We start from the raw sequence: 23,538 nt of genomic DNA on the forward strand, positions 1-23,538 counted from the left end.
CAGGTAGCCAGTACAGATGCATCGCACATCTGAGTCTCAAACTTCTTTTGTATCACCTCTGGTTATACAGTGGTGATACCTTTCTTAGGCTCTTGTTGAAGTGAAGAATTGAAGACATTTCAATTTTTGTTCATTAGTGAATGTCATCTTGATCCTTGTTTGATATCTTCTTTTATTTTTTGACTTTTTCTTTTTACCCAAAATATACAGCATGTGAAGTGCATCATATAAAAAGGTAATGGTGCTACGGAACACTTGGCATCCTGAGTGCTTATTATCCATAATTGGATCAGGCACCGAGGGATATAGATATCATCTGCTCCACCCTGGTTGTGCTTGCTTAATGACTCTCTTGTTCTGTTATTGTAGCCTGGTGTTTTGTGTAGCCTTTTGGCTGCATGTGCTGTTTTCTGTTGAGATATTTGCAATCATACCTACTTCAGTCCCTTTGTGAGGAGTAGTGAGGGCTCAGGACTAGAATCCCATATGCACAGTAGGAGAAAGTACCACCACTCAAATCCTCTAAAGCATTGTACTTGCACTTTTTTCTAATGCAATGATAGTACTCTTTTCTTTCCAGTAAAGTGTCATATCACTGTCAATACACAAGATTGTGTTTATGAGTCCAAGTCTCAATCTTGGAACCTAATTCACTTGTGTAACAATTTGTCCTAGTCAGGGTCAATGTCTTCATGAGTTTCTTTTTCCTCTTTCAACCTCCATAGCTTCCTCTCAGCTCTTTCCATCTTTGCTCAGCTCAGTTTGAGCACTGGACCCTATCTCCGACTTCATTTGCATTCCTACCTTCAGTAAAGCTTCCTTGGCAGCCATAGCCAGAAGCACCCTGTCAGCTTGAAGCTTTCATATCTCTTTCCACAGGCCAAATCTCTTTGAACTTCCTTCTGGAGAAGTGTTTCTCTACTTCTAGAGCTCCTCCTTGGCACCTCAATCATTGAGATTGGGCAACTATAACTTTAGCATTGCCTCTTTTCAGAGTTGCTGCCATAACTGTGTCTGTGGACAGCACCTACCTACCTCTGTTCGAGCAGCCATATCTCATTAACCAGGCTACATCTCTTTGAGATTTCTTCTCAAGAGTTGTTCTTCAGGTCAAGACGCAACTTCTTGGCACAAAAATCAAGGAGATTGATGCACACCATGCTCGGCATTTGCATTTTCCCAAATGTGGGCGCAGTTTTGACAGCGACCACTTTGAAGGCTTAGATCTCTCGTACAAAACCTCTTAGGGAGAGTTAGACCCATTAGTGAGGGTCCTCCATCTCAAAGGGTTTGAGAAATTTGACCTGTGGAGCTCATGGGAGCTCATTTACCAGTCGCTGGTCCCTGTTTTGACAGGACAGCCATAGCCAAACTTCACCAAGCTTAAAAATTTCATCATTTTCTCTCTTCTGCCACTGGAACAACCCATTGTCACTCAGACCTAAAGGTCCCAGAATCAAATCAAGAAGGGGAAGATCTGGATTTGAAAGAACTTGAAGGTTTTTTGCAGGTTTGAAAGACTCAGGGAAGAAACATAGTGTCCATTGACACTCATTTTTAGTGATCTAAATACTTGTGTCTCTTGACACATCTCAACCAACTCTTCTGCTGCTTAAATTTGATAAGTCTGAAGCTGATTTGTTGTTGGTCTCTCAAGTCGAACATGGGCAAAGATTCTCCTACTGCCCATTTCAAAGAAGTCGGGTTTCATACCTAGCAGAACCGCATCGAATTGATCCTAATGAAGAAGGGTCTTTGGGCCATTGCCACTGGAAAAGAAAAGAAGCCTCATGATACGGATCTTGCTATCACTTGGCAAAAGAACGATGATAAGGCTCAGGCCATTATCAAATTGGAGACTTGACACTTTGTTCGCTGCACAGTCTAAATCATCAAAGTATGGTCTCCTGATTGAGTTTTTCAGGCTTGAAATGAAGTCCAGCACATCACTTGCCACATATCTAAATTACATGGAAGGACTTCTAACCCAACTTGCAGGAATCAACATTAAAATGGAAGAAGATGTTTGCATCGGTGTTCTACTTAAGAGTTTGCCTCCTGAATATAATAATGTATCAACAACTCTAATTAATATGCCAAACGCTGCACTTGTTGATATCTAGGCATCACTGTTAGAGGAGGAAAAGAACCTAAAAACTAAGGAAGAACCAAGTATCTCTAGAGATGAGCATGCATTATATGTTGGCAACAGGTACAAAGGCAAGAAGGATCAGCTCTTTTGTGATTTTTGCAGAAGGACCGGACACACCGAGGAGTTTTGCCACGCTAGAAAGAGGTTCCAAAAGGCCTATCTTGTTGCATTCAAAGAAGAAAAAGAAAATGGAGAAAAGGAAGAAGAAGAAGAAGACCACAAGGAGAAGGACAAACCTCATCAGTCCTTCTATTTAGACATACTTTTTTAGCTGTGTATTTCCTAGCCCTAATGCCTTAGACATAAACTTGTAAACTCCTCAATTATCCTTGTACTACAGCCTCTGTACACTTTGTGAGGCCCCTGCTACAGCCTCTGGATGTCCATCATGTTTGTGGTACCCACACTTAGCCTTTTCTGCGACAGTCTCTGGTGTTTTGCCATGTTTATGGTGTGCCCACACTTTGCAGGTGTTACTTTCACTAAAGCCTCTACACACTTTGTATTTTTGGTTGTGATTGAGGAGGGGTGTTGAGATATTTGCAATCACACCTACTTCAGTCCCTTTGTGAGGAGCAGTGAGGGCTCAGGACCAGAATCCCATATGCACAGTAGGAGAAAGTACCACCACTCAAATCCTATAAAGCATTGTACTTGCACTCTTTTTCTAATGCAATGATAGTAGTACTCTTTCTTTCCAGTGAAGTGTCATATCACTGTCAATACACAAGATTGTGTTTATGAGTCCAAGTCTCAATCTTGGAACCTAATTCACTTATATAACAATTTGTCCTAGTCAGGGTCAATGCCTTCATGAGTTTCTTTTTCCTCTTTCAACCTCCATAGCTTCCACATCTGCCATGCTCTAGATCCCGCGTATTTTACATTTTCTACTTGTCTTTGAGTTTGCTTGGTTGGCCAGAAGGCCTTTTATAAATATTCCAACTCATTAATTCAAACTTCTTTATAACAAAAAAAAAAGAATGTTTTTTTCCCCAATTGAGTATGTCAATAACAAAATGAAAGTTTGTTGCTCATACTTTGGTGTAGATATAGAGAGAGAGTGTTTTTCACCATTGCACTCGCAGTAACAATGTGATAAATCTGTTGTTCATGCTTTGGTGTGGACTTGCAGCATAAAAAAGCATGAAACTTTTCTGGAGCCTTTGAGGTCCAAAGAATCACTTATCTTTCATACAGGATTTCGCGTATACAAGACAAAGTAAGATTTTACACAGTGCTTGATGCTAAATTTGCACTGGAATCTTGAAGCTTTATTAGTGTCATTGTTTGACTAGCTTAAATGGATTGCATGACTAAGGTTGCCGTTTCTCAAATCTGCTTTTATTGGTGTGAATGCAGTCCAGTTTTTTCGACTGACGACATTAATATGGACAAACATAAGCTTGAAAGGTTTCTTCATCCAGGACGTTTCAGCGTGGCCTCAGTTTTTGCCCCCATATCCTTTCCTCCTCTTCCTTTGATTGTATTTAAGGAGAATATCCAGGCTGCAGATAATGCATCATTTGTAGCCTCTGGATCATTAAAAAGTGTGGACCCGGATCGGATCATCCTGAAAAAGATTGTCCTTTCGGGGTATGTTTCTTTGCTGGTTGTGTGTTTTAATTTCTCGGTATGAGATTGACTGTGCTTTATTAAAGTCCTTTTCTAATTGGTGTCAGGTATCCACAAAGAGTTCATAAGCAGAAGGCTGTTGTTAGGTTTATGTTCCACAACCCTGAAGATGTGCGCTGGTATAAGGTATGAATTATGAGGGTTATTTCTCCAAAATGCCCTTTACTAGTTTAATTTGTTGTGTTTTGAAGTTTCCTGTTTGCAAGGTTGAAAAGTAACCACCAGGCTTTGATGCTTCCATTTGTAGAAGGTCAAAGAAATGGATGCTAGAGCTTAAACGATTGTTGTATGTGTTGGAAGTGTGGGAGAAAGTCTTGTTCCACATAAGGGTACAGACCTAGCTTTGTGTTGAACTTACAATTGCCATTGCAAACAGCTGGTAGTGCCAGCATAAGTGAATAGTGTGTTTCACTTCTAAAATACAAGCCTTGTTCCAAGTAGAGCAACATTTGATTCACTTCATGTCTGTAGACCTCTCGTGCACACTCCTGAGTTTGTTTACATTTTCCACTGCCTTCTCACCTAGCTTAATGGTTGTGTTTCACAAGTCCTCCACATCTACCTGCATTACACTAACGTGTGAGATGAGGCAGGCATGTGCCATTAGACCTCACTTTGAGACCAGCTGACAAACCTCTCTACTTGTAGTGGTTAACGTTCCAGCCTCTATGGGTAGCATTGCATATTCTAGTGGCATCAATTTCCAAGGAACCTTTTTTGCACCCTTTTGGATACTTCATAGGTGTCTTATAGAAATGTTTTGAATATATTTTCAATTGATTTGTTTTTTGTGTGTGTGTGTGTGTGTGTGTGTGTGTGTATATATATATATATATATATAGTGCTCACTAAGTGTACCTACCATTTTGATGATGTTTAAATTGGTCAAGGTCTACTTGTATGCATGATACATGATCAATGTGCTGTACTCAACTATTAGTTTAGAAAAGAATCAAAAGTTTCTTTCTTTTTGAGACATCTTATATCAGAGATTGGTCACAAGTGAGCAATGTGAATTTGACAGATCCAATACCTTCCTAATAGAGATCATGTATTCTTTTTTTCTAGGTATTTTTAAATGGTTATCATGTGTCATAGGACAAGATTAAAATTCTTGCATGGTCATTTCACATCATTATTTAAGAAATTTAACTTTGTTCCTTTTCAAGTAGATCTAGATAGAACAGTCCATTAGAGCCAGCCATTGATGAGTGGTTACAAGTCACATTGGATCCTTAGAGTGGCTTTGGCAAAGATAGTGCACACTTCCACGTATATGACCTGATTGTGCACTTGTTGCAGGAACTGAAAACATATGAGGGGCGAGCATTCACACATAAAGGATTTATGCCTTAAGAGTGTGGGCTAGAATAAATGAAACAGACAATTAGTATCAATAACGTGACATGATCATGAAAACTTGTCAATATGCACATGTAGGCTGAAGTCGAGATTCCAATACTGTTGTCATGTTGAACTCTCAAGGATCTTTCACTAGATACTTTTATTGAGGGTCCTAGGAGGCCCCTAAATTTTAGGAGTCTTGGCTTAGCCTAAAGATGCTCATTCTAGAAAGTAGGGATTACTTTCTAACATGGCTTGCATATTTTCCATATTCTAACACGATCATTCAACATAAACTTTGTTTCTTAAGGGTCACCATTTCATTGTTTCCTAATATCTATTCAAGTATAAACCTTTGCTCAAGCTTTTGGTGCTTGCTTAGCTTCTCTACTTTAGGTTCTCTCTCTTTTCGTTTCAAATGAGATTGCTTACTCCTCAATGATCTGCCAATCAATTCGAATTTTCTTGAATCTACAAATATTTCCTAGCCGTTTCCATTTTGTGGATTTGGGCTGTTGCTGCTTCCGATGGGCACATTATTGTTGGGTTTTTTGTTACATACAAGTATCGTTAGTGATTCTAATTCAATTCCAGCTAGAGTATTGAGTATGAATGAATGTACGTATGCAATGTTCAAAGGCAGAGCAGTTCAATAGCTGATGTATTGTGAGAGGCGGCTGAGGGAGGAGCTTTGGAGAGTGTCATCCTCCTATAATGTTCCCGAGTGTAACAACCATCGTGTGGAGGCAGAGCATGACGTACTGCAGTCAGTCGGACTGCCACGTGGCAGTCCGACTGTACAGTCCGACTGGACTGTGCAGTCTGACCAGGGCGATGATCTCTAACACCTCCTCTCAGAGCCTGGGTGGGGCAGAAGCCTGAGGGATCTGGAATGTCTCCGAAGTAGAGCCTGGGGAAGTGCCTTCGTAAACAAATCTGCAAGATTGTCCTCTGTCTTGCAGTACTCCACGGTGATAGTCTCATCCAGAAGCTTCTCTCTCATGAAGTGGTACTGGATCTCTATGTGCTTCGTCCGGGCATGAAAGACAGGATTCCGTGGCAAGGCAATGCAACTCGCATTGTCGCATTGCAGCAAAGTAGGACGAGTCTGGGGGCAGCCAAGCTCCTCCAACAATCTCCGAAGCCACACAACCTCACATGTGGTGGAAGACGCGGCCCGATACTCCGCCTCAGTAGACAAAAGGGCTACCGTGGGCTGCTTCTTGCTACTCCATGAGATAACACCTGCACCCAAAGTAAAACAGTAACCTGTAGTAGACCGCCTGTGGTCCACATCACCGGCCCAATCCGAGTCGCTCCAACCTGCAAGAACAAGCTCTGAACTACTTGTGCCTGCTGGGTAATGAATCCCTAAATCAGACGTCCCCCTCAAATACCGAAGTATCCTTTGAGTAGCCTGCCAATGCATCGTCTGAGGTTCACTCATAAACCCTGCCAAGAGCCCAACAGCAAAACAAAGATCAACACGAGTGTTGAGGAGCCAAATCAATGATCCAATCAACTGACGATAGCGGGAAGCATCCGCCATGGGAGAAGCTGAATGGGAAGTGGCCTTCCAGTTCGGATCCATAGGAGTAGAAAGGGTCCGACAATCCTCCATCGCAAAAGAAACCAAGAGCTCCTGTATATATCTCTGCTGAGAGATGAAGATCCCCCTCTAAGACTGATAAATCTCATGGCCCAAAAAGAAATGGAGTAGACCCAAGTCCGTCATCTCGAACGTCCGATGTAAAGCTGCCTTCGTCTCTTGGACCTTCTATGCATGATCACCTGTGACAATCAAATCATCAACATACAACACAAAAAGCACACAACCATCTTCGAAAGTGTGTACATAAAGCTGCGGATCGGCCTGGGAACGCCGATAGCCCAACTGTGACTGAAGGAACGAATCAATCTTCTCGTTCCATGCACGCGGAGCCTGCTTGAGGCCATACAAGGCCTTCTTCAACCTGTAGACTTTCCCATCTGAAGATCCAAAGCCAGGAGGTTGCTTGACATAGATCTCCTCCTTCAAATCACCATTGAGGAAGGCCGACTTCACATCCAACTGGTAGACAGGCCATCTCCTATGGCCAGTCAAGGCAAGAATAGCTCGTATAGTCGCCATACGAGCAGTGGGGGCAAAAGTATCATGACAATCAATCCTTGGGCACTGTGCAAAACCTTTAGCAACAAGGCGAGCCTTGTGCTTGTCCAAAGAACCATCGCTAAGGTACTTGGTCTTGAAGACCCATTTGATGCCAATCACCTTCTTATTCGGGGGACGTGGCACGAGTGACCAAGTGCCATTCCTCTCAATAGCCTCCAACTCGGCTTTCATAGCTTTCTTCCATGGTGCGGACTATAAAGTCTCCTTCACGGAGGTGGGCTCTCGATCCTGCATAACACGGGTCATCAAACAATAGTTAGAGCAAACAAGCTTCGTAGAATGTGCCTGGTGCCGCCGTGACCGCCGCGGACCATCCTGGGGTCCCCATTCCTCAGGGACCCCCTCGATCCCTGAATCACGGAGTGTGTCACGGGCCCAACGAGGAGGCGGCCGGACCTTCCCTCGTCTCTCTCCATCAGCTGAAGACTCTAGGATATTCACCGGTGGTAACTCCTCGGGGGTGACCGGTGGAATAGAAGACTCTGTGTCAGAAACAGAATCTGAATCAAAAGACGCGGGCTCCAAGGGAACTGTAGAGGGAGCCCAACTCTCCCCTGGATCTCCAAGAACGGGATGCTCCTCACTCGCTGATATGGTCGGAACATCCACAAACCGCACATCTCGACTCGTGTACACATCCCGCTTGACGGGATCATACAAACGATAGCCTTGGGACTGGGAGCTGTAGCCAACAAATACCTGTCTTCGGGAAGCTACTTCAAATTTATCATGATGAGCCTTGGGAATGTGAACATAGGCATCACACCCAAAGACCCTAAAATAAGAGATATCGGGCTTAGTCCCAAAGTAAGCCTCAAAAGGTGTCATCCCATCAATAGCCGAAGTGGGAGATCGATTAAGGATATGGACTGCAGTAGCCACAGCCTCGGCCCACAGAAACTGAGGTGTCTGTCGGTGCTTCATCATGGTGCGCGCCATCTCGATCACACTGCGGTTTTTCCGTTCAAGAATGCCATTTTCTTGAGGAGTGTTGGTATTAGCAAACTCCTGGTGAATACCTTTATCTGCACAAAAACGAGCAAACTCATTAGAAACAAATTCACCACCCTTGTCGGATCGCAAGGTCTTCAATCTCTGGCCTGATCGGTTCTCCTCAAAGAGAAGCCAATCCTTGAAGTGGGAGAAAGTTTCTGACTTCAATGCCAAGAAATAGGCCCATGTTATCCTGCTGTAGTCATCTACGATCAACATGAAGTAGAGCTCCCTCGCAAGGACTTGTTCCTCATAGGGCCATAAAGATCCGTAGATACAAGCTCCATCGGTGAAGTAGACCGCCGCGAAGCTTTGTGGGGAATGGCATCCCTGTGCTGCTTCCCACGAATGCAGGAGACGCATGGCTGCTGGCTCACCACTATATCCAGCAACCCTCGAACAAGCTGTCCACGTGACGCCCTCCGAAGATAATCATAGTTGAGGTGACCAAACCGAGCATGCCATAACTCTGACTGTATCTGAGAGGTAAGAAGAAGAGTAGAGAGGGCGGTGGAAGACTTCAATTTATAGATGCTGTTCTCCTCATATCCGGATGAGAGAACCTTTCTTGACGCACGATCAAGGACTCGCACCGAATCACTGTTAAACTCCACCAAAAGTCCAAGGGAGCAAATCTTATGAACTGACAGAAGATGATATCCTAAACCTGGTACATGCAAGACCTTTGAGGTATGGATACCACCACGTCCATCTGGAATAAGCTGCATCTCACCCCGGCCTGCAATAGACACGGAAGAGCTATCTCTAATGAGAATTTGCCCACGCGAGGGTTGCAACTGGGCAACACCATGTGATGAAGGAGTCATGTGCCGGGAGGCACCACTGTCAACGATCCACTCTTGAGCCTGGGGAGCTGTCATCGCAGCATCAGAAGCATTCGGTGTAGAGTCCTCAATGACAGCTAAATGAAGAAATGCAGCTGATGAGGGTGCAACCACCGCTCCAGAATCCTTTGTGTCCTTCTTGTTGGTGTCCTTCTTGTCTTTGTCAGGGCAATCCTTCTTCCAATGGCCAGTCTTTCCACAAATGTGGCATGTGGATTATTTTTCCTTGTCCTTATCCTTCTTTGACTTATTATCCCGCTTCTTCTTCTTTTGGTCCTTCCCCTTCTTCTGAGAGGCTGGACCTGTCAGTGCTTCCGACTTGGAAGCATTCTGTCCCTTTAGTTGTTCCTCTTGGTCCAAGACCATAGGAACCAACTCTTCCCACCGAAGAGTGGACTCACGCCCCGAAGCAATAAGGGCGGAGTAGAAAGCACCGAATCGTGGCGGCAACTGGAACAAGAGTGTGATCGCCATGTCTTCGGAGGAAATCGGCTTCCCCGCATTTTGAACCTGCATTTGAAGCTGTCTAAGCTTGTTGATGTGCTCCCGCAACGAAGAAGACTTGTTCACGGACAAGGTCCCCATCTGTACCTCCAAAGAAACCCGCTTCATAAGGGTCATCCCGTTATACATCTGATCAAGCTCCAGCCATATCTCCCGAGCCAGCGTCAAGTGCTCGATGTGAGCTATCACGGCTGTAGTACAAGACAGAAAAAGAAAGAAACGAATCCTGGCATTCAGTTTATCCCAGTGAGACTAAGCCTTGGCCAACTCCGCACGAGCATCGGAAGAGAGTCGGTAAGACAGGGATGGCCAACATTATGACGTGCCAGATGCGGTAGTTGTCGCTATCGAGCTTTTGATCTGCGGGAAGAGTCGGTAAGACAGGGACCTTCCGGTCCATAATCGTCTAGAACTCCAAGTCAATCTCGGTAGACATCTTCACCTGTAATGCCTTCACAAACGCAGAAGCAGCCCTCTCTGACTGTGATAACTCAGCCTGCTAGGGCTCTTCTGTGTCCTGAAACTTCTTCACCCGCCGGAGGCGATGAAAAAGCAAAACCTGCACTTAAAAGCTGAAAACTCAAACTTCCTCCTCGTCAAACAGCAGTAAACAGCAGCAAATCCACCACCTGGACTCCTTTCCTGCGCGTCCACGCTCGCTTCAGCCTTGTTCCGAGGCGCAGCCCTCCTGCTTGCCCTCAAACGCTGAAAATGCAGCCTTGTGTCGTGATAGAAACTCATCTTCAGGTTGGTTCTGCACTTAGTCAGCCCTTTAACACTGCTCTGATACCATGTCAGAGTGCAGCGGTGCGGAAGCGTAGGACAGAGAGAGAGAGAACGCAGAGAGAGAGAGGAGAGAGAGAGAGATAGTGGAAGATGAAGATCTGCTGTATAAAGTGTGCTGTATACAAAGATATGCAGATATGTACACGGGCGCAGTGCGCTGGACTGCGTGTCTCCACCTCGACGATGCAACCTGGTGTTCACCTCGAAGTCCGCTGCAGCCTGCACTGTCTCTTGTCAGAAATCTGCGAAGAGAGACGGAATCTGCGCGAGCCACCAGTCTGTAAACTGCGAGCAGAAAAATGTGTCCAGAAGACTGAAAACTCGGCTATAAATAGCCAGAAAACAGGCGCCAGAAATAGCAGGGCGGCTGCATTTTAGCTGCATTTTAATGCAGCCGACTGTACTGCAGTCAGTCGGACTGCCATGTGGCAGTCCGACTGTACAGTCCGACTGGACTGTGCAGTCTGACCAGGGCGATGATCTCTAACAGAATGTTGGTGGGTGGCCTTTCCCTTGCATCGGCTCTTCACCATCAGGGTATTTCCAATGGGTACCATTGTAGTTGAGTCTTCTTATCAAAAATTCATTTTCCAACCTAGCGCATTCTCTGTTTGCAGTGAGAGAACTGAAAAATGTGTGGGGGTTTGCTTATGGGACACTAAAGCATACTAAGTGCATTTGCATTTTTGGGATGTTTAATGAGATAATTAAGTTAAATGTGTAGTGCACGTGTTTGAGCTTAATGCGCCCTCTTAAGCCTTTTTTTTTTTTGCAAGTGTGGCTAATTATATTACTTCAGAAAAAAGCTGAATATATAGAAGTGCTCATGCTCAACAGACCAAGGTGGAGCTAGTGAAAGTCACAGATACATCATATATACAAGCCTCTCAAGGCGGTCTGGGGGGGATAGGGGCAAGAAGCCATGGAGGGGGGAGGGGGGGGGGGGTGTATCGCCATTTGGGGCTGCTTGCCTGCATCACGAAGAACAGGTCCTGGCCGCCCCAAGTGCGCATGAAATGACCTCGGAGCTCCTGATGAGCCCTGGACTCGCTCTGCACCTAATGCCATCGGCCTCGAAGGGAGTGGATGATGGAGGTTCAGAGCTTTGCTAAGGTCACCTGTATTGAGGGTCTCTCTTCGCCGAAAGCCACCTGACACCATGCCTTCCAGATATGCCAATCAGTAAGACTCCCTATGATTTTCCATACCTCAGAGTGGTCTGCTGTGGGCTCGAGTACTTGATGGATGGGTAGAGCCTCTAAACCCACCACTGCGCACGACCCTGCCTCGATAATGAATATCGTATCCTGCATCCCGGCCTCATACAGAAGGTGACGGTCGTGGCTGACCGACTGCCAGCAGAAAGCACCCCAAGAGATAGATCCAAGGCTGGTGCTATGCGGCACAGGATGTGGCATACTCCTCTCCACACGAGCTGTGCCGCCTCTCACGACCAAAGGCAGTGCTTTGGGTTTTCCATAGACAGCTGTGTGCAACACTTACAAACTTTCTTCTTCTACATTTGGGCAAGCCAGCTTTGCACCGCCAAGCCTCCATGTGCCACCAGCCATAAAAAATATGATACCCTCCTCGGCCTCCAGCTGTCCCATAGACGGTGCCAGAAGGTCCGTCGGAACGGCTTTGTAATGTTGTGCTCCGCCCAGTGCGTGCTGCGTGATGGCGCCCAATCCATGTCCTCCTGCATCGGTACGTGTCTGCCAATCCTGGTAGTGTACTCCAGGAACCTCAGTGGCTTCTTGGCGACCGCAATGGCCGGCCAAAGCCACTCTCCCGAATCCCACTCCAGCTCATCAAGTGGCCTTTCTTCCCAGATCGAGAGGTGCCACTCTCTGAGCTCTTGCCAAAAGACCAAAGGGTCCAGCCGCCATGTCTTCCCCTGAAGGCCAACCACCCGGATCCTCTTCCATGAAAGGACAGCTATCCCCTCGTCCTGCTGCCCTCTGTCAAGAGCCAGATGTCCCCCCCTCCTGCACTGTGAAAAAGGTCCCAGGTGGAGCACCACCCACTCTTCTTTCCACCTGTAGGGGGATGCATGCTGGTGAAAACCTAGCGGTCCATATCTCCCCGGGCTCTATTGGCTCTCCGATCGGGGGAGCAAGCTACTCCTGAGGTATCGCTGCGTCTATCTCTCTTCTCCTGAGATTCACTCCTCGTTGGCAGCCTGATACTTGCTTCAACACCTCCTCGTTCGCCATCGTGTACACCTCCCGCCATGTCTTGATGGTATGAGCCGGTCCAGCCTCCCAACCAGCCCACTGGATGTGGGGGCACTCGCCAATCTGTGTCCCTTCCCGGTCCCTGACCTGGGGGTTCCAAGTCACCGGCTGAGGTCTATCTCCTCCTGGCAGCTTGGGGGGCTTTGGATTAGGGCCTTACAGAGGCCTTGCCACACGCGGAGCAAGCTGCATACGAAGGGTGATCTGGGGGGGGGGGGGTGATCTGGGCTGACGTGAAGATCCATCTCAAGGACGGTCTCCACTCACCGCCAAGCCTCGGTCTACAGTCTTGAAGACCCTCCTGCAACAATAGGACCTTCCAGGTCTGCCCTCTCGGTGTGAGGCCGTGGACCACTAGCTTGCCCAAGAGGGCCATACTCTGATACTCTGGGTCTATGATCCCAAGCCCTCCCTTTGATCGATATCGTATAATGGTCGCCCACACCACCTTGGCCCTGGAATCCCTGTAGCCGTCTGACCCGGACCAAAGGAAATTCCACACTAGGCGGCGAAGCTGCATTACGCAGGAGGAGAGAAGCACCAACATGAGGCGATGTATCAGGCCATCGCTAGGAGGACCTGATTAACTACCAGGGCTCGGCCGGCTAGTGAGAGGCGAGCCGTGCTCCAGTAGGTCAGCTTCCTCCGAATAGAATCGAGGACTGGAAGAAACTGCTGGGCGGGAGTAATGTCGAGTCCCACCTGGAACCCTAGGTACCAGAGGGTCTGTCCTCTGCTCACCCATCTAAATCCGAGGTGGACGCTCCACTCTGTACTAGAGTCCGGGTTTGTGAGGAAACCAACCGACTTTGGCTAGTTGATTTTTGCTCTCGCTGCAGAACAGAATACCTCAAGAGCCAACCTCACTCTCTCCAGCATCAACTCATCGTCCTCTATGTAGAGCGCTGTATCATCTGCATACTCTGAGTCTAACAACTCGGTCTCCTCTCTAACTGGAAGTCGAAGGCCACGTAAACCGCTCACATATGACCTGAGGAAGTAAGGGGGTCCACCCCGTCATAGGCTTTCTCAAAATCCAAGAGTAGTACGGCCATTCTTTGCCCACTATACTGGCCCACTCTGTCGCCTCAAAGAAGATGAATACATTGTCTAGGATGCTCCTATCTTGGACAAAGCCCGTTTGTGTGTCATGGATGATGTTTGGAAGCAAGGAGTGTAGTCGCCTACCAATCATCTTTGTCAGTGCCTTATAGGCCACTAACAATAAGGTGATCGGTCTCCACTGGGAAAGCTCCAACCGGTCTCCCCCTTTGGGGAGAAGACCGATAAGGCTTGCCGATGGACTCCCTAGTATCTGTCCTGAAGTGAAAATCTCCTGAAAGGCCATCAGTAGGGGGTCCTTCACCACGTCCCAGAAGGTAGTGAAGAAAGCGTTAGAGAGGCCACCCTCTCCCGGGCATTTATATCTGTCCTATGTATGGAAAGCCTCCTCTTGTTCCTTCTCTGTGAAGGGGGATAGGAGGGAGCGTCCCATCTCCTTTGTGACGAGGGACAGGATGTTATCCTAGACCTGCTGTCTACATCGCAGTCCTCTAGCTGAGGCTGACTCCTGCTGGAAGAGGCGACTATAGTAGTTAGTGGCAATCTCCATCACCTCGTCTGGGCTAGAACGTGTCCTCCCATACTGATCTTGGAGGCTACGTATCTGCTTTCCTGAGGTGCGAGGCTGGTGCACCTGAAAAAACTCCCTACACATCGTGTTCCTCTTCTGCGCCTAGAAAGCTGCTGAGGTGCGGAAAGAGAACATAGAGCGCTTGTCCTCTAGGCCAGCAATGGCTGCTCGTGCATGCACCTCCTGTGCGTGGAGAGTGGGATCCCCTGGTGCCTCTTGTAATAATCTTTGCATGGCTACAAGGTCTTGTCGGAGTGCTCTCTCCTCCTCCTAGCTCTGTTGCCTGGCCTGCATGGCTATCTCTTGGTAGATTCTGCTCGACTCAGCTAGGGCCTCTGCAACCTCCTCTGCGATTTGACTCCTCCTGCCCCACTCTATGGTCCAAATCTGCTCTGTCTGTCTCGTCACCTCCTCCCTCCTGTAGATCGAGTCAGGGATCCGACAAGATCGTGTATCTAGGGCAGATGCTGGGGGATCTAGTGTTAGGAGAACCGGGCAATGATTGGATAACGTGGTGCCCACCAACTGCCCAATATGGCCTTCTTGAGAGCCTCCCCACTCTCCCACATAAAACCTGTCCAATTCTTCCAGCAGGACTCCACCTAGCCTCCTGTATCCCCAAGAGAAGTCCAGCGATGTCTCCCTCCTGTGGAAGGCAGGGTCTCTCCAGGCATCGCGTGCTCCTATTGCCAGTAGAAACACCTCCCATGCCTCCTGCTTCTCCCCGGCCATGCCTTGGTAGTTTCTCCCTCTGCCCTGCCGGTCCTCCAAAGCCTCTAGGTTGTTGAAGTCTCGTCCAACGATCCAGGAGTTCATCTCTGGGAGTCCTTTCGCGATCTCCACCCAGAACCTGCTGCATGCCCTGACCTCCGTAGGGGCATAGATATTAAGGACTCCAAGGCATGAGTCCCCAATATCCAATCTGATCCATAGCACCCTCCCTTCCACTATCATCCCGTGGTCTCGAAAACAAGCTGTAAGACTCGAACGAATAGAGGTACATACGCCTCCACTCCTACCATGGGCACCTATGGCGTGCTCCTAGTAAGTGTGCGAGCTGCCTGGGAGTACCTTCCCTACCCACTGGGGCTGGGTGGGGGTGAGCTTGTACTCCTGTAGAAGTAAGATGTCGATCCGTCCGGCAAGGGCAGGCTGCAACTCTTGCCAAACAATCAATTTCTTGGAACCACGTGCCCCACTGTAGTGGAGGCTATTCACATTCCAAGATGCAAGGTGTAAGCTCATGGGGAAACCTGTGACTGCCCGAATAGGCATTTGTGTTCAGTGTGGAGGCTGCTGATGACGAGGAGGAGCTATGAGGCATGGAGGTACTCTTTGCCGTCAGTCTGGCCCTCTTAAGCCTAAAATGGAAACCAAGAAGGATTGCCAAGCATAGTTCACCCCTTCGAGGTGTTCTAGCCTAAAGCAGCGAGGGTGTACATAGGCTACCTTAGAACCTACCAAGTTATGGAGGCAATGGTTAGTGTCCTTTGTGAGGCTAAAGGGCCACCCTAGAGAAGCCAAGTCATCAGACAAAGGGTGCAAGTTGGCTGCTACCAAGATATACAAGTGCATTAATCACTTTGAAATTTTTGCTTTTGAGTTTGTGCCCATTGAGGAAAGGAATGGTCTGCTTGCAATTCAAAAAAATAGAGAGCATGTACATAGCCACCCGCAAGGGTGTTAATGATGAAGCAAGCGTGAAGAGATATATAGGTGATTGTCGCATGTGGAGGCTGCTCGAAATCCAAAGTGAGCAAGGTGCTCATGGGTGCTTTGCACAATTAGATGCATAGAGTAATGTAACATAATGAGTATGCTGTTGCAGCAAGGTGCCACTTGCACATGTTTCTCATGGGGAAATTGTTGTTGGCCAAAGTAAAAAAACCATACGTTTTGTAGGATTGATAGATTCTTGCAATGGTAGTTGTGAACTGAAATCCAAAACCTAGCATATAAGTACCACAAGAGAAATTGGAACTTGGATATGTGTTGTTTCATATGAGATGGTTTTGGTATTATGCTAAAGTTAAAAGTGGATGTAAGTGAGTACATGTGCAGTGGAAGTAAATAATAGTAAGTGAAATAAGTGTGGATTGGAAGATAAATAAAATGGTGCTAAAGGGCCTAGCTTACGATAGCCTAAAGTGGCCTAGGTAATCTATGCAACTAATGTAGCCTAAGGATCTAACAAGATTGTCAGAGAAAAGACAAGCCTAACTTAACGTAAGGGATGGTAGCATGACTAAGGGTAATCTAGGAATCCTAAGAATCTAGCCTAATGGTGGATTGCGATCAAACCAATTAGATAGTCCATAAGGCACTGATTGAGGGGGAGATCTAGTATCCACTACATTAGTGGCTAGTGGGAAACCACTAATGAGCATGTATACTAGGGGGTGGAAAATCTGCGCTGTATTTTTGGGCGCCCCCCCCCGCCCCCCAACCAACACACACACAAAATAAAGTGACATTGTCCTTGTCGAAGGGGTTGAGGTTAGATTTGGGATGGGTAATGGATTTAACTTTTGTGTGAGTAGTACGCTTGGTTGTGGATTGTGTCAGTTTGGGTATGGGTGTAAGACCTTGGGCCTTTAAACGACAATCGTCATCTATGGAAGGAGGCTAATTGTCATCGTGGTCTGTCATTAGTAGGAACCAAGGAGGTTGGATTGGGTCTAAGGGTCTAGTTGATTCCTTTCCTCTCCTTGTTTTCTTCAATGGAGCAAGTGATTCATTAGCACAAGAAGGGTTTTTTTGCTTTTGAGCAATTGAGGAGGGTGGTACAATGTGTTGAAGGGGGATGCTCCACAAAGAAGCATGTTGTGAAAGAATATGAAAGAAGAAGAGCTAGGCTTTGGTGAATCATCCCGAGAAGAAAAATAAGTGTAAGAAAATGAAAAACTCATGCCTACACTCACAGAGGAGTGTCAATGATCCTTAATAGGATAGTGGGGCACTTTTTACTCTCCTTATGAGAGGTTTTTTCCCCCAGATTTATTTCCTTTTATCTTATGTGCCAATGTTACACAGTTCGTGCACTTATCGTGTTTTACACCTTTCGTGTGTGAACATACATTAACAACCCTAAGGTTTAAGGGGTTGTACTTTGTACTTGCACAACACTCTTTAGATTATTGCATTGGGTGTTGTGCTCTCACTCTTACACACACTCTTCATTGTCAACTGTACTTGCAGCTGAGCTTGAGCTTCGATCTCTGTGCATTCTCCCACCTCTCAGATTTGGTGTTAGAGCTCCTAGCCATTGCCAGCTGAGCTGCTATCTCTCATCTGTACGTGAGCTCACAACTCGAGCTTCTCGGCATTCAGCTCCAGGCGCCACCAGCTCATCCGCGAGTCTCCCCTGCCTTGCTGGCCAACACTGCCAGGCCGCCATGCCGCCTGGCCTAGCCCTGTTCGCCACAAGCAGTTCGCTCCTCCTCTAGCCCCTGCAGTGCTTCTAGCACTGCCGGCCTTTCTGGAATGCCCTCTGCAAGTGCCTGATTGCGCCGCCCTCTGGCAGCGCTCCTTGTCCGCCCCTGCACCTGCACTCGCCTTGCCCTTGGCCCTGGTCACTCGCAAAGTCTGCTTGTCCCGGCCGTGTAGCCCCTGGCTGCGCCGCCCTTTGCATGACCTGTCCGCCGTTCTGCAGTCGCACGCCTCTTGCTGCCGCTGGTCTGGCTGCCCTCAGCGCTAGTTCCCAGCTGGTGCCATTTGGAGCGCCGCCCACCAGCCTCTCCATTTGACCTCCAGCTCAGCACTCCCTGTTCCTGCCCCAGGCTCACCAGGACTGCCAGATCTGCTCAGCTCAGCATTATCAGAGGTAAACAGAAAGAAAATTGTTCAATTTCTCAAATTTTTAATTCAGATTTCATCTCTTGGAAGGGGGTTGTGCCCGGGCAGCATCTCTCTGCTTTTGCAAGTGTCTTGGACACATTTCACGCAGAGATTTTGTGAAAATTTGGATAAAAATTTTGGGGTTTTGTTGTCAGCTCAGAGATTGGCAAATGTACACAATGACAGTCTGAAACAGACTGATTTCGTGCATTTTGGGACAAGAAAATTTGGGGCTTTTGCATTTTTAGTGCTGCTAAGCACTGTTTGCACCTTTGACAGTGTGTATTTCAGACAGTTTTTGACAGAGTGATTAAATTTGCTAATTACAGCATAGTGCTTGCTGTAATTTTTGGAAATTCTGAGATTTCCAGGTTGGTCCAGCTTGAAATCTCGCTGTCTTGCTCCTTGATTAGTGACATTTATCATGGCAAATCAAGGAGGTGATGTAGTTACATGTGTCCAAGAAGGATAGGTTGGATGGCAATAACTATTCTCTATGGTCCTTTATGATGAAAAATGTGCTGATTGCAAAGAATCTTTGGGATTATATAAGTGGTGAAGAATTTAGGCTTGGAGTTATGGCTCTAGCTTCACCTCCCCCAAGAGGACTTGGACTTGTTCAGCTCGCTCCAGCTTAGCCACTTTCCCATAGATTAGCAACACAAAAGGCATGGGACACACGTGTTGAGAGATAGGCATGTGAACCCTATGTATGCAAGGGTGGATAAGGATAGCTGGGTGTGAATGAACTGGAGGGTAGGGGGAAACCCTAACCCTAGCCATCTAGAGGCTTTTTAAATAGCCTAGAGGTTACTCTCAATGTAGAGGAGAGTGTACCAGTTGTACTTGTGAACAACTCATTAAGCAATATCTTCTTCTTGTACTTGAGATCTCTCTCTCTCTCTCTCTCTCTCTCTCTCTCTCTTCCCATCTTGTGTACACTCTTGCTTACTCTAATATTCCAACATGGTATTAGAGCCATCTTTGATCCAAAAAGCTTCCTTCAACTCCATTTCCCACCTAGTGCACATGAGCATGTCATCTTCTCACCACATGTCTTCACCTCCATAGTTGCTTGCCATACCTACCTCTGTTGGAGGACCTAGGGAGAACAAAAGAGAGCATATTTTGCCTTGCTTTCTTATGGAAAGTTTCTCCCTAACTTAGGGGTGGTTCAAGACATCACATAAAACCTCAACATTGGGCAATGAGGAGCACTACATTGTGGTTGTTCCCAAAATAGGTGCAGTCTAGGCAGCGTGAAGTTTAGCGGCCCGGCATGATTTGCAGGTGGTGCAACGTTGGCAACTGTCATGGGGATTTGGTAGACCCCCAAGTGGGCCTTCTAACCTTAGAAGGGTTTGGAGTGATTCTATTCCTACTGCTCACACAGAGCAAAACCCAACTGTGGATCCTGTTGGTAGCCATAGCCCAAGCTTGAAAGCTTGTTTTTTGAAAATTTTTTCCACACACTGAAATCATCAACAATGATTTTAATCATTGATTTAAGTCCTATGGAGTCTTTTGGAGATCTAGAAGCTTCAATTCATGTCCAAACACACCTTATGGATATCAACAAGCTCATAAGAAAGCCGACTTGTGAACATACACTATGAGACGAGTGCTTGTAAGTACTAATGCTATAATTCCTAGTCATGAATTTGGTTCTAATCAGTATGTGGAAGATGTTTTATACTAAATCTTAGTCTTGAGGAAATTAGTCTCTATCTTAAGCACTGTATTGAATGCTTAATTGTCATTGTAAGGCTATGTGTAGGTTATATACACAGACCATTGTCCTCATTCCTCATCTCATCTTGTAACACATCACATTTGAGCCTGCTATGTATTAATAATCACTTTTGCTTCCACACTTATTGGCCATTGTGTAAAGGACTAGACACTGCCATTGCCTAGAGCAATTAGTAAGACCTTCCTATCATAGCCATGGCCTATGCCGATGTTAGACCTCAAATCGGTAAGTTTGATGGAAAATATTTTCATTCATAGTAGGTATTAGTGATGTATAAAATGATGGAACAAGGCTACTGGCCCTTCATCAAAGGGACCAAGCCTATTAATCCATTAAATCTGCTTGATGTAGAAGATGATGAAAGAGCCCAAGCTATAATTATACTTAATTTGTATGAATCCTTGATTCATCACATTGTTTAACTGTCAATTGCCAATGAGAAATGGGATGAGCTTGAAAAGCTTTATGGTGCCAAAGGAAAGAATTGTAAAATTTTCCTTAAGAACGAAATTTTTAGTCTGGAGTATAAACTAGAAGACCTAGGTAAGTTCATTTCTCACATGAAGAGGCTCATGGCATAACTATCCTCAGCTCAAGCTTCAATTCATGATGAAGATGCCATTGCAATTCTCCTAAAAGCTGTAAAGAAAGTATTCTTAACCCTTGTAACTACTCTTACGAATATCTCTAATCCAACCTTGGAAAGCACCATTTAATCTTGTTTAGATGAGGAGAAAAGAAATCAGAACGAAGACAGAACCAGTTAGGCATCTACTTTAATAGCCCATGAGCAACTCTTGGTCCATACTGTCTCCATCAAATGCTCCTTTTGTAATAAGAAGGCACATCTTGACAACAATTGTTGGAAAAAATATCCTGACAAAATGAAGTGCAACAAATGTAAGAAGTCAAGGCATATTACCAGTAAGTGTCCTACTATCCTTGAAGTACCAAAAGAATTGGATGCCAACTTTGTCTCCACAACACCTGATAATCGACTTTTCTAAATCTATAAATCCTCTACTTATAAGCACTCTTGTAGCCTGATTAATAAAGACATCCCATTTTGTTTTGGGGGGGGGCATTAACATATCTTGTAGTCCAATGCTACTCTGGCATTGAAGGCGGGGAGGGGAGTTGTTGTTGAGAGATAGGCATGTGAACCCTATGTATGCAAGGGTGGATAAGGGTAGCTGGGTGTGAATGAACTGGAGGGCAGGAGGAAACCTTAACCCTAGCCATCCAGAGGCTATTTAAACAACCTAGATGTCACTCTCAATTTAGAGGAGAGTGTACCAATTATACTTGTGAACAACTCATTAAGCAAGATCTTCTTCTTGTACTTGAGAGCTCTCTCTCTCTCTCTCTCTCTCTCTCTCTCTCTCTCTCGTGCACACTCTCTCTTGCTCTCACTTTGATATTCCAACAACACGAGATGCAGAGGCTTTGTCGTTGATTGCATTGGCAGTTCCACGGTCTATCATCTCCCACATTTTGTGTGCAAGTTCTTTATAAGAAGCATGGCTGACCTTGGAGCATATATTTTTGCTGGAAAGAATGGGACATGCATCTCTTTCTTGAAGAAAGAGCTTGAGACTATGAAGATGGATGAGGGTGATTGTATGTAGGATCATCTAAATAAAATTCAGGACTTGCGTGAGCAGCTTATGAATATAGATGAGTATTACTCAGATGTGTTATTGATATCTACTACTTTGAATTCATTGTCACCCTCGTATTTAGCCTTTCATATGGCTTTGAACCTCGCCATGAGGATTTTCCCTCAGCCACTTACATTTATTTAGTTGGTCAGTTTGCTCTTAGAAGAAGAGCAGACAAGAAAGAAGAGTGGTGTGGATGTTATAGCTACTGAGTAGGCTTTTATGGCAAGGTAGAAGTGCAAGGGCACCCAAGCTAAAAATGCTCCACAGAGCTCTGGGACTTTAGGTACTTCACAGGGCAGTAAGAAACAGGGGGGCACGCAAGCCAAGAAGGGCAAGTGCCACTATTGCAAGAAGCCAGGACACTACATCACAGAATGTAGAAAGCTCATAGCAAAGGAGGAGAAGTTAGGGATGTCTATTTCTGATGCACCCTTCCATTGCTATTGAGCCCGCGTCTTTTGTTGTTGCAGACCGAGACTATTGTTTTTATATTTGTAGTTATGACTCTTCTTGAGCTGATAGAGCATTTAGCTCTACTGAGGATACGAGCACATGGTTTTTTGACAATGGTGCTTCTAGGCATATCACATCCCACAAGGATTTGTACTTCCGTTATTGCAGCCCTTGTTGGCAAGTCTGTAGAGTGTGCCAACAATGCATCATACCTTGTTAGAGGCATTGGAGAGATTGTGTTGACAACCATTGATGGCTCTATTCTCTGCTTGCAGGATGCCTTACTTGTGCCAAGCATAAAGAAGAACTTGTTATCTATTTTTTCTTTGGCAAGGTGTGGCTTGCAAGTCACCTTTGATGATGACAGATGTATGGTTAGAGATAAGGAACACATGACTTTGGTTTTGACAGGCACTTTATTTCATGGGTTATATGAATTGGATGATTTTTCAGTTGATTAGTCGGTCTATATAGCATCTACTCTCACTTTTGCTATGTCTTAGGCAGAGTTATGGCATGCTTGCATGGGGCATGTAAACTATGGTGGCTTGATGCTTATGCAAGGTACACATATGCTTGATGGTTTAGCTCACTTGGAGAGACCTCTTGAACATATATGTGAGGGGTGCATTTTGGGAAAAATGCATAGTTTTTCATTTCCTCTTGATGTTGCTTCTAGAGCAAGTGCCAGATTACAGGTCGTGCACTTAGATGTACGTGGCCCTTGTGAGAGTGTGCAACGGAAGAAGAAACACGAACGTAGAGGAAGAGAGAGAGAGAGAGAGAAAGCAGAAAATGAAGGAATAAAATCTGCAGTGACTGCAATGAATGCTGAATACAAAACTGTGGACCGATCAGTCCTTGCACGCAGCCCGAAAGCGTCAGTGAGGGCACCAAATTAGGTTGGAGATAATGGCAATACCAATGTCGGAGTGGAAATGGAGGAGTGTGTGTTGGAATCTGCAGAAGAAGTGAAGAAGAATGATAGGGGGGTAGCTATAAATAGCTCCCCATCATCAAAACTGGTAGACCTGCCCAAATATGGGCCGACTACACACAAAAGGGCCATTTTGGGTTGAGTACCACCCTCAAATGAACACAAGAAATGCTAAAGCTCCTTTGACTCGTGCCAGACTCTGATAGGAGCTCACAACCAGGAGATGACAGACTGGCAATGAAAGAAGACATGCTAACACCCCTTCTCAGATCCTGGGAGACTCTGAAGACGCAACAATCGAATATGATGAAGCAAATAAGCTTGAGGCAAAGGCTCTGTGAAGAGATCAGCCGCATTGTCCATCGTGGGACAGTAGGCCACTGCGAGCTCCGAATCCACGATCTGCTCCCGAATGTAGTGGTACTGAACCTCAATGTGCTTCGTACAAGTATGAAACACCGGGTTCCTTGCAAGAGCAAGGGCACTCTGGTTGTCCATGCATAGCTTTGTAGGTCCGAATTGTGGCAAGCCAATCTCCGCCAACATCCGACGGAGCCAAACTGCCTCCATAGCAGTCGAACATAAGGCCCGA

At 46.1% G+C, this 23,538-nt stretch overlaps 1 protein-coding gene across 1 annotated transcript in view; it reads left to right on the top strand.

Annotated features, from left to right (window-relative positions):
- The window catches only part of LOC148018944 (pre-rRNA-processing TSR1-like protein), a 106,729-nt gene that overhangs the window by 77,040 nt on the left and 6,151 nt on the right, over positions 1 to 23,538 (top strand). The window contains exons 18-20 of the mRNA XM_087701434.1: positions 3,288 to 3,374; positions 3,515 to 3,748; positions 3,835 to 3,913. Of these exons, the coding sequence (XP_087557560.1) occupies positions 3,288 to 3,374; positions 3,515 to 3,748; positions 3,835 to 3,913 (400 nt within the window). The remainder of the gene's footprint in view (positions 1 to 3,287; positions 3,375 to 3,514; positions 3,749 to 3,834; positions 3,914 to 23,538) is intronic.

The sequence above is a fragment of the Lygodium microphyllum genome, chromosome 20 (assembly GCF_053477565.2).
Source record: "Lygodium microphyllum isolate KBCC chromosome 20, Lygodium_microphyllum_v1.1.10, whole genome shotgun sequence".
In the NCBI taxonomy this organism is placed as follows: domain Eukaryota; kingdom Viridiplantae; phylum Streptophyta; class Polypodiopsida; order Schizaeales; family Lygodiaceae; genus Lygodium; species Lygodium microphyllum.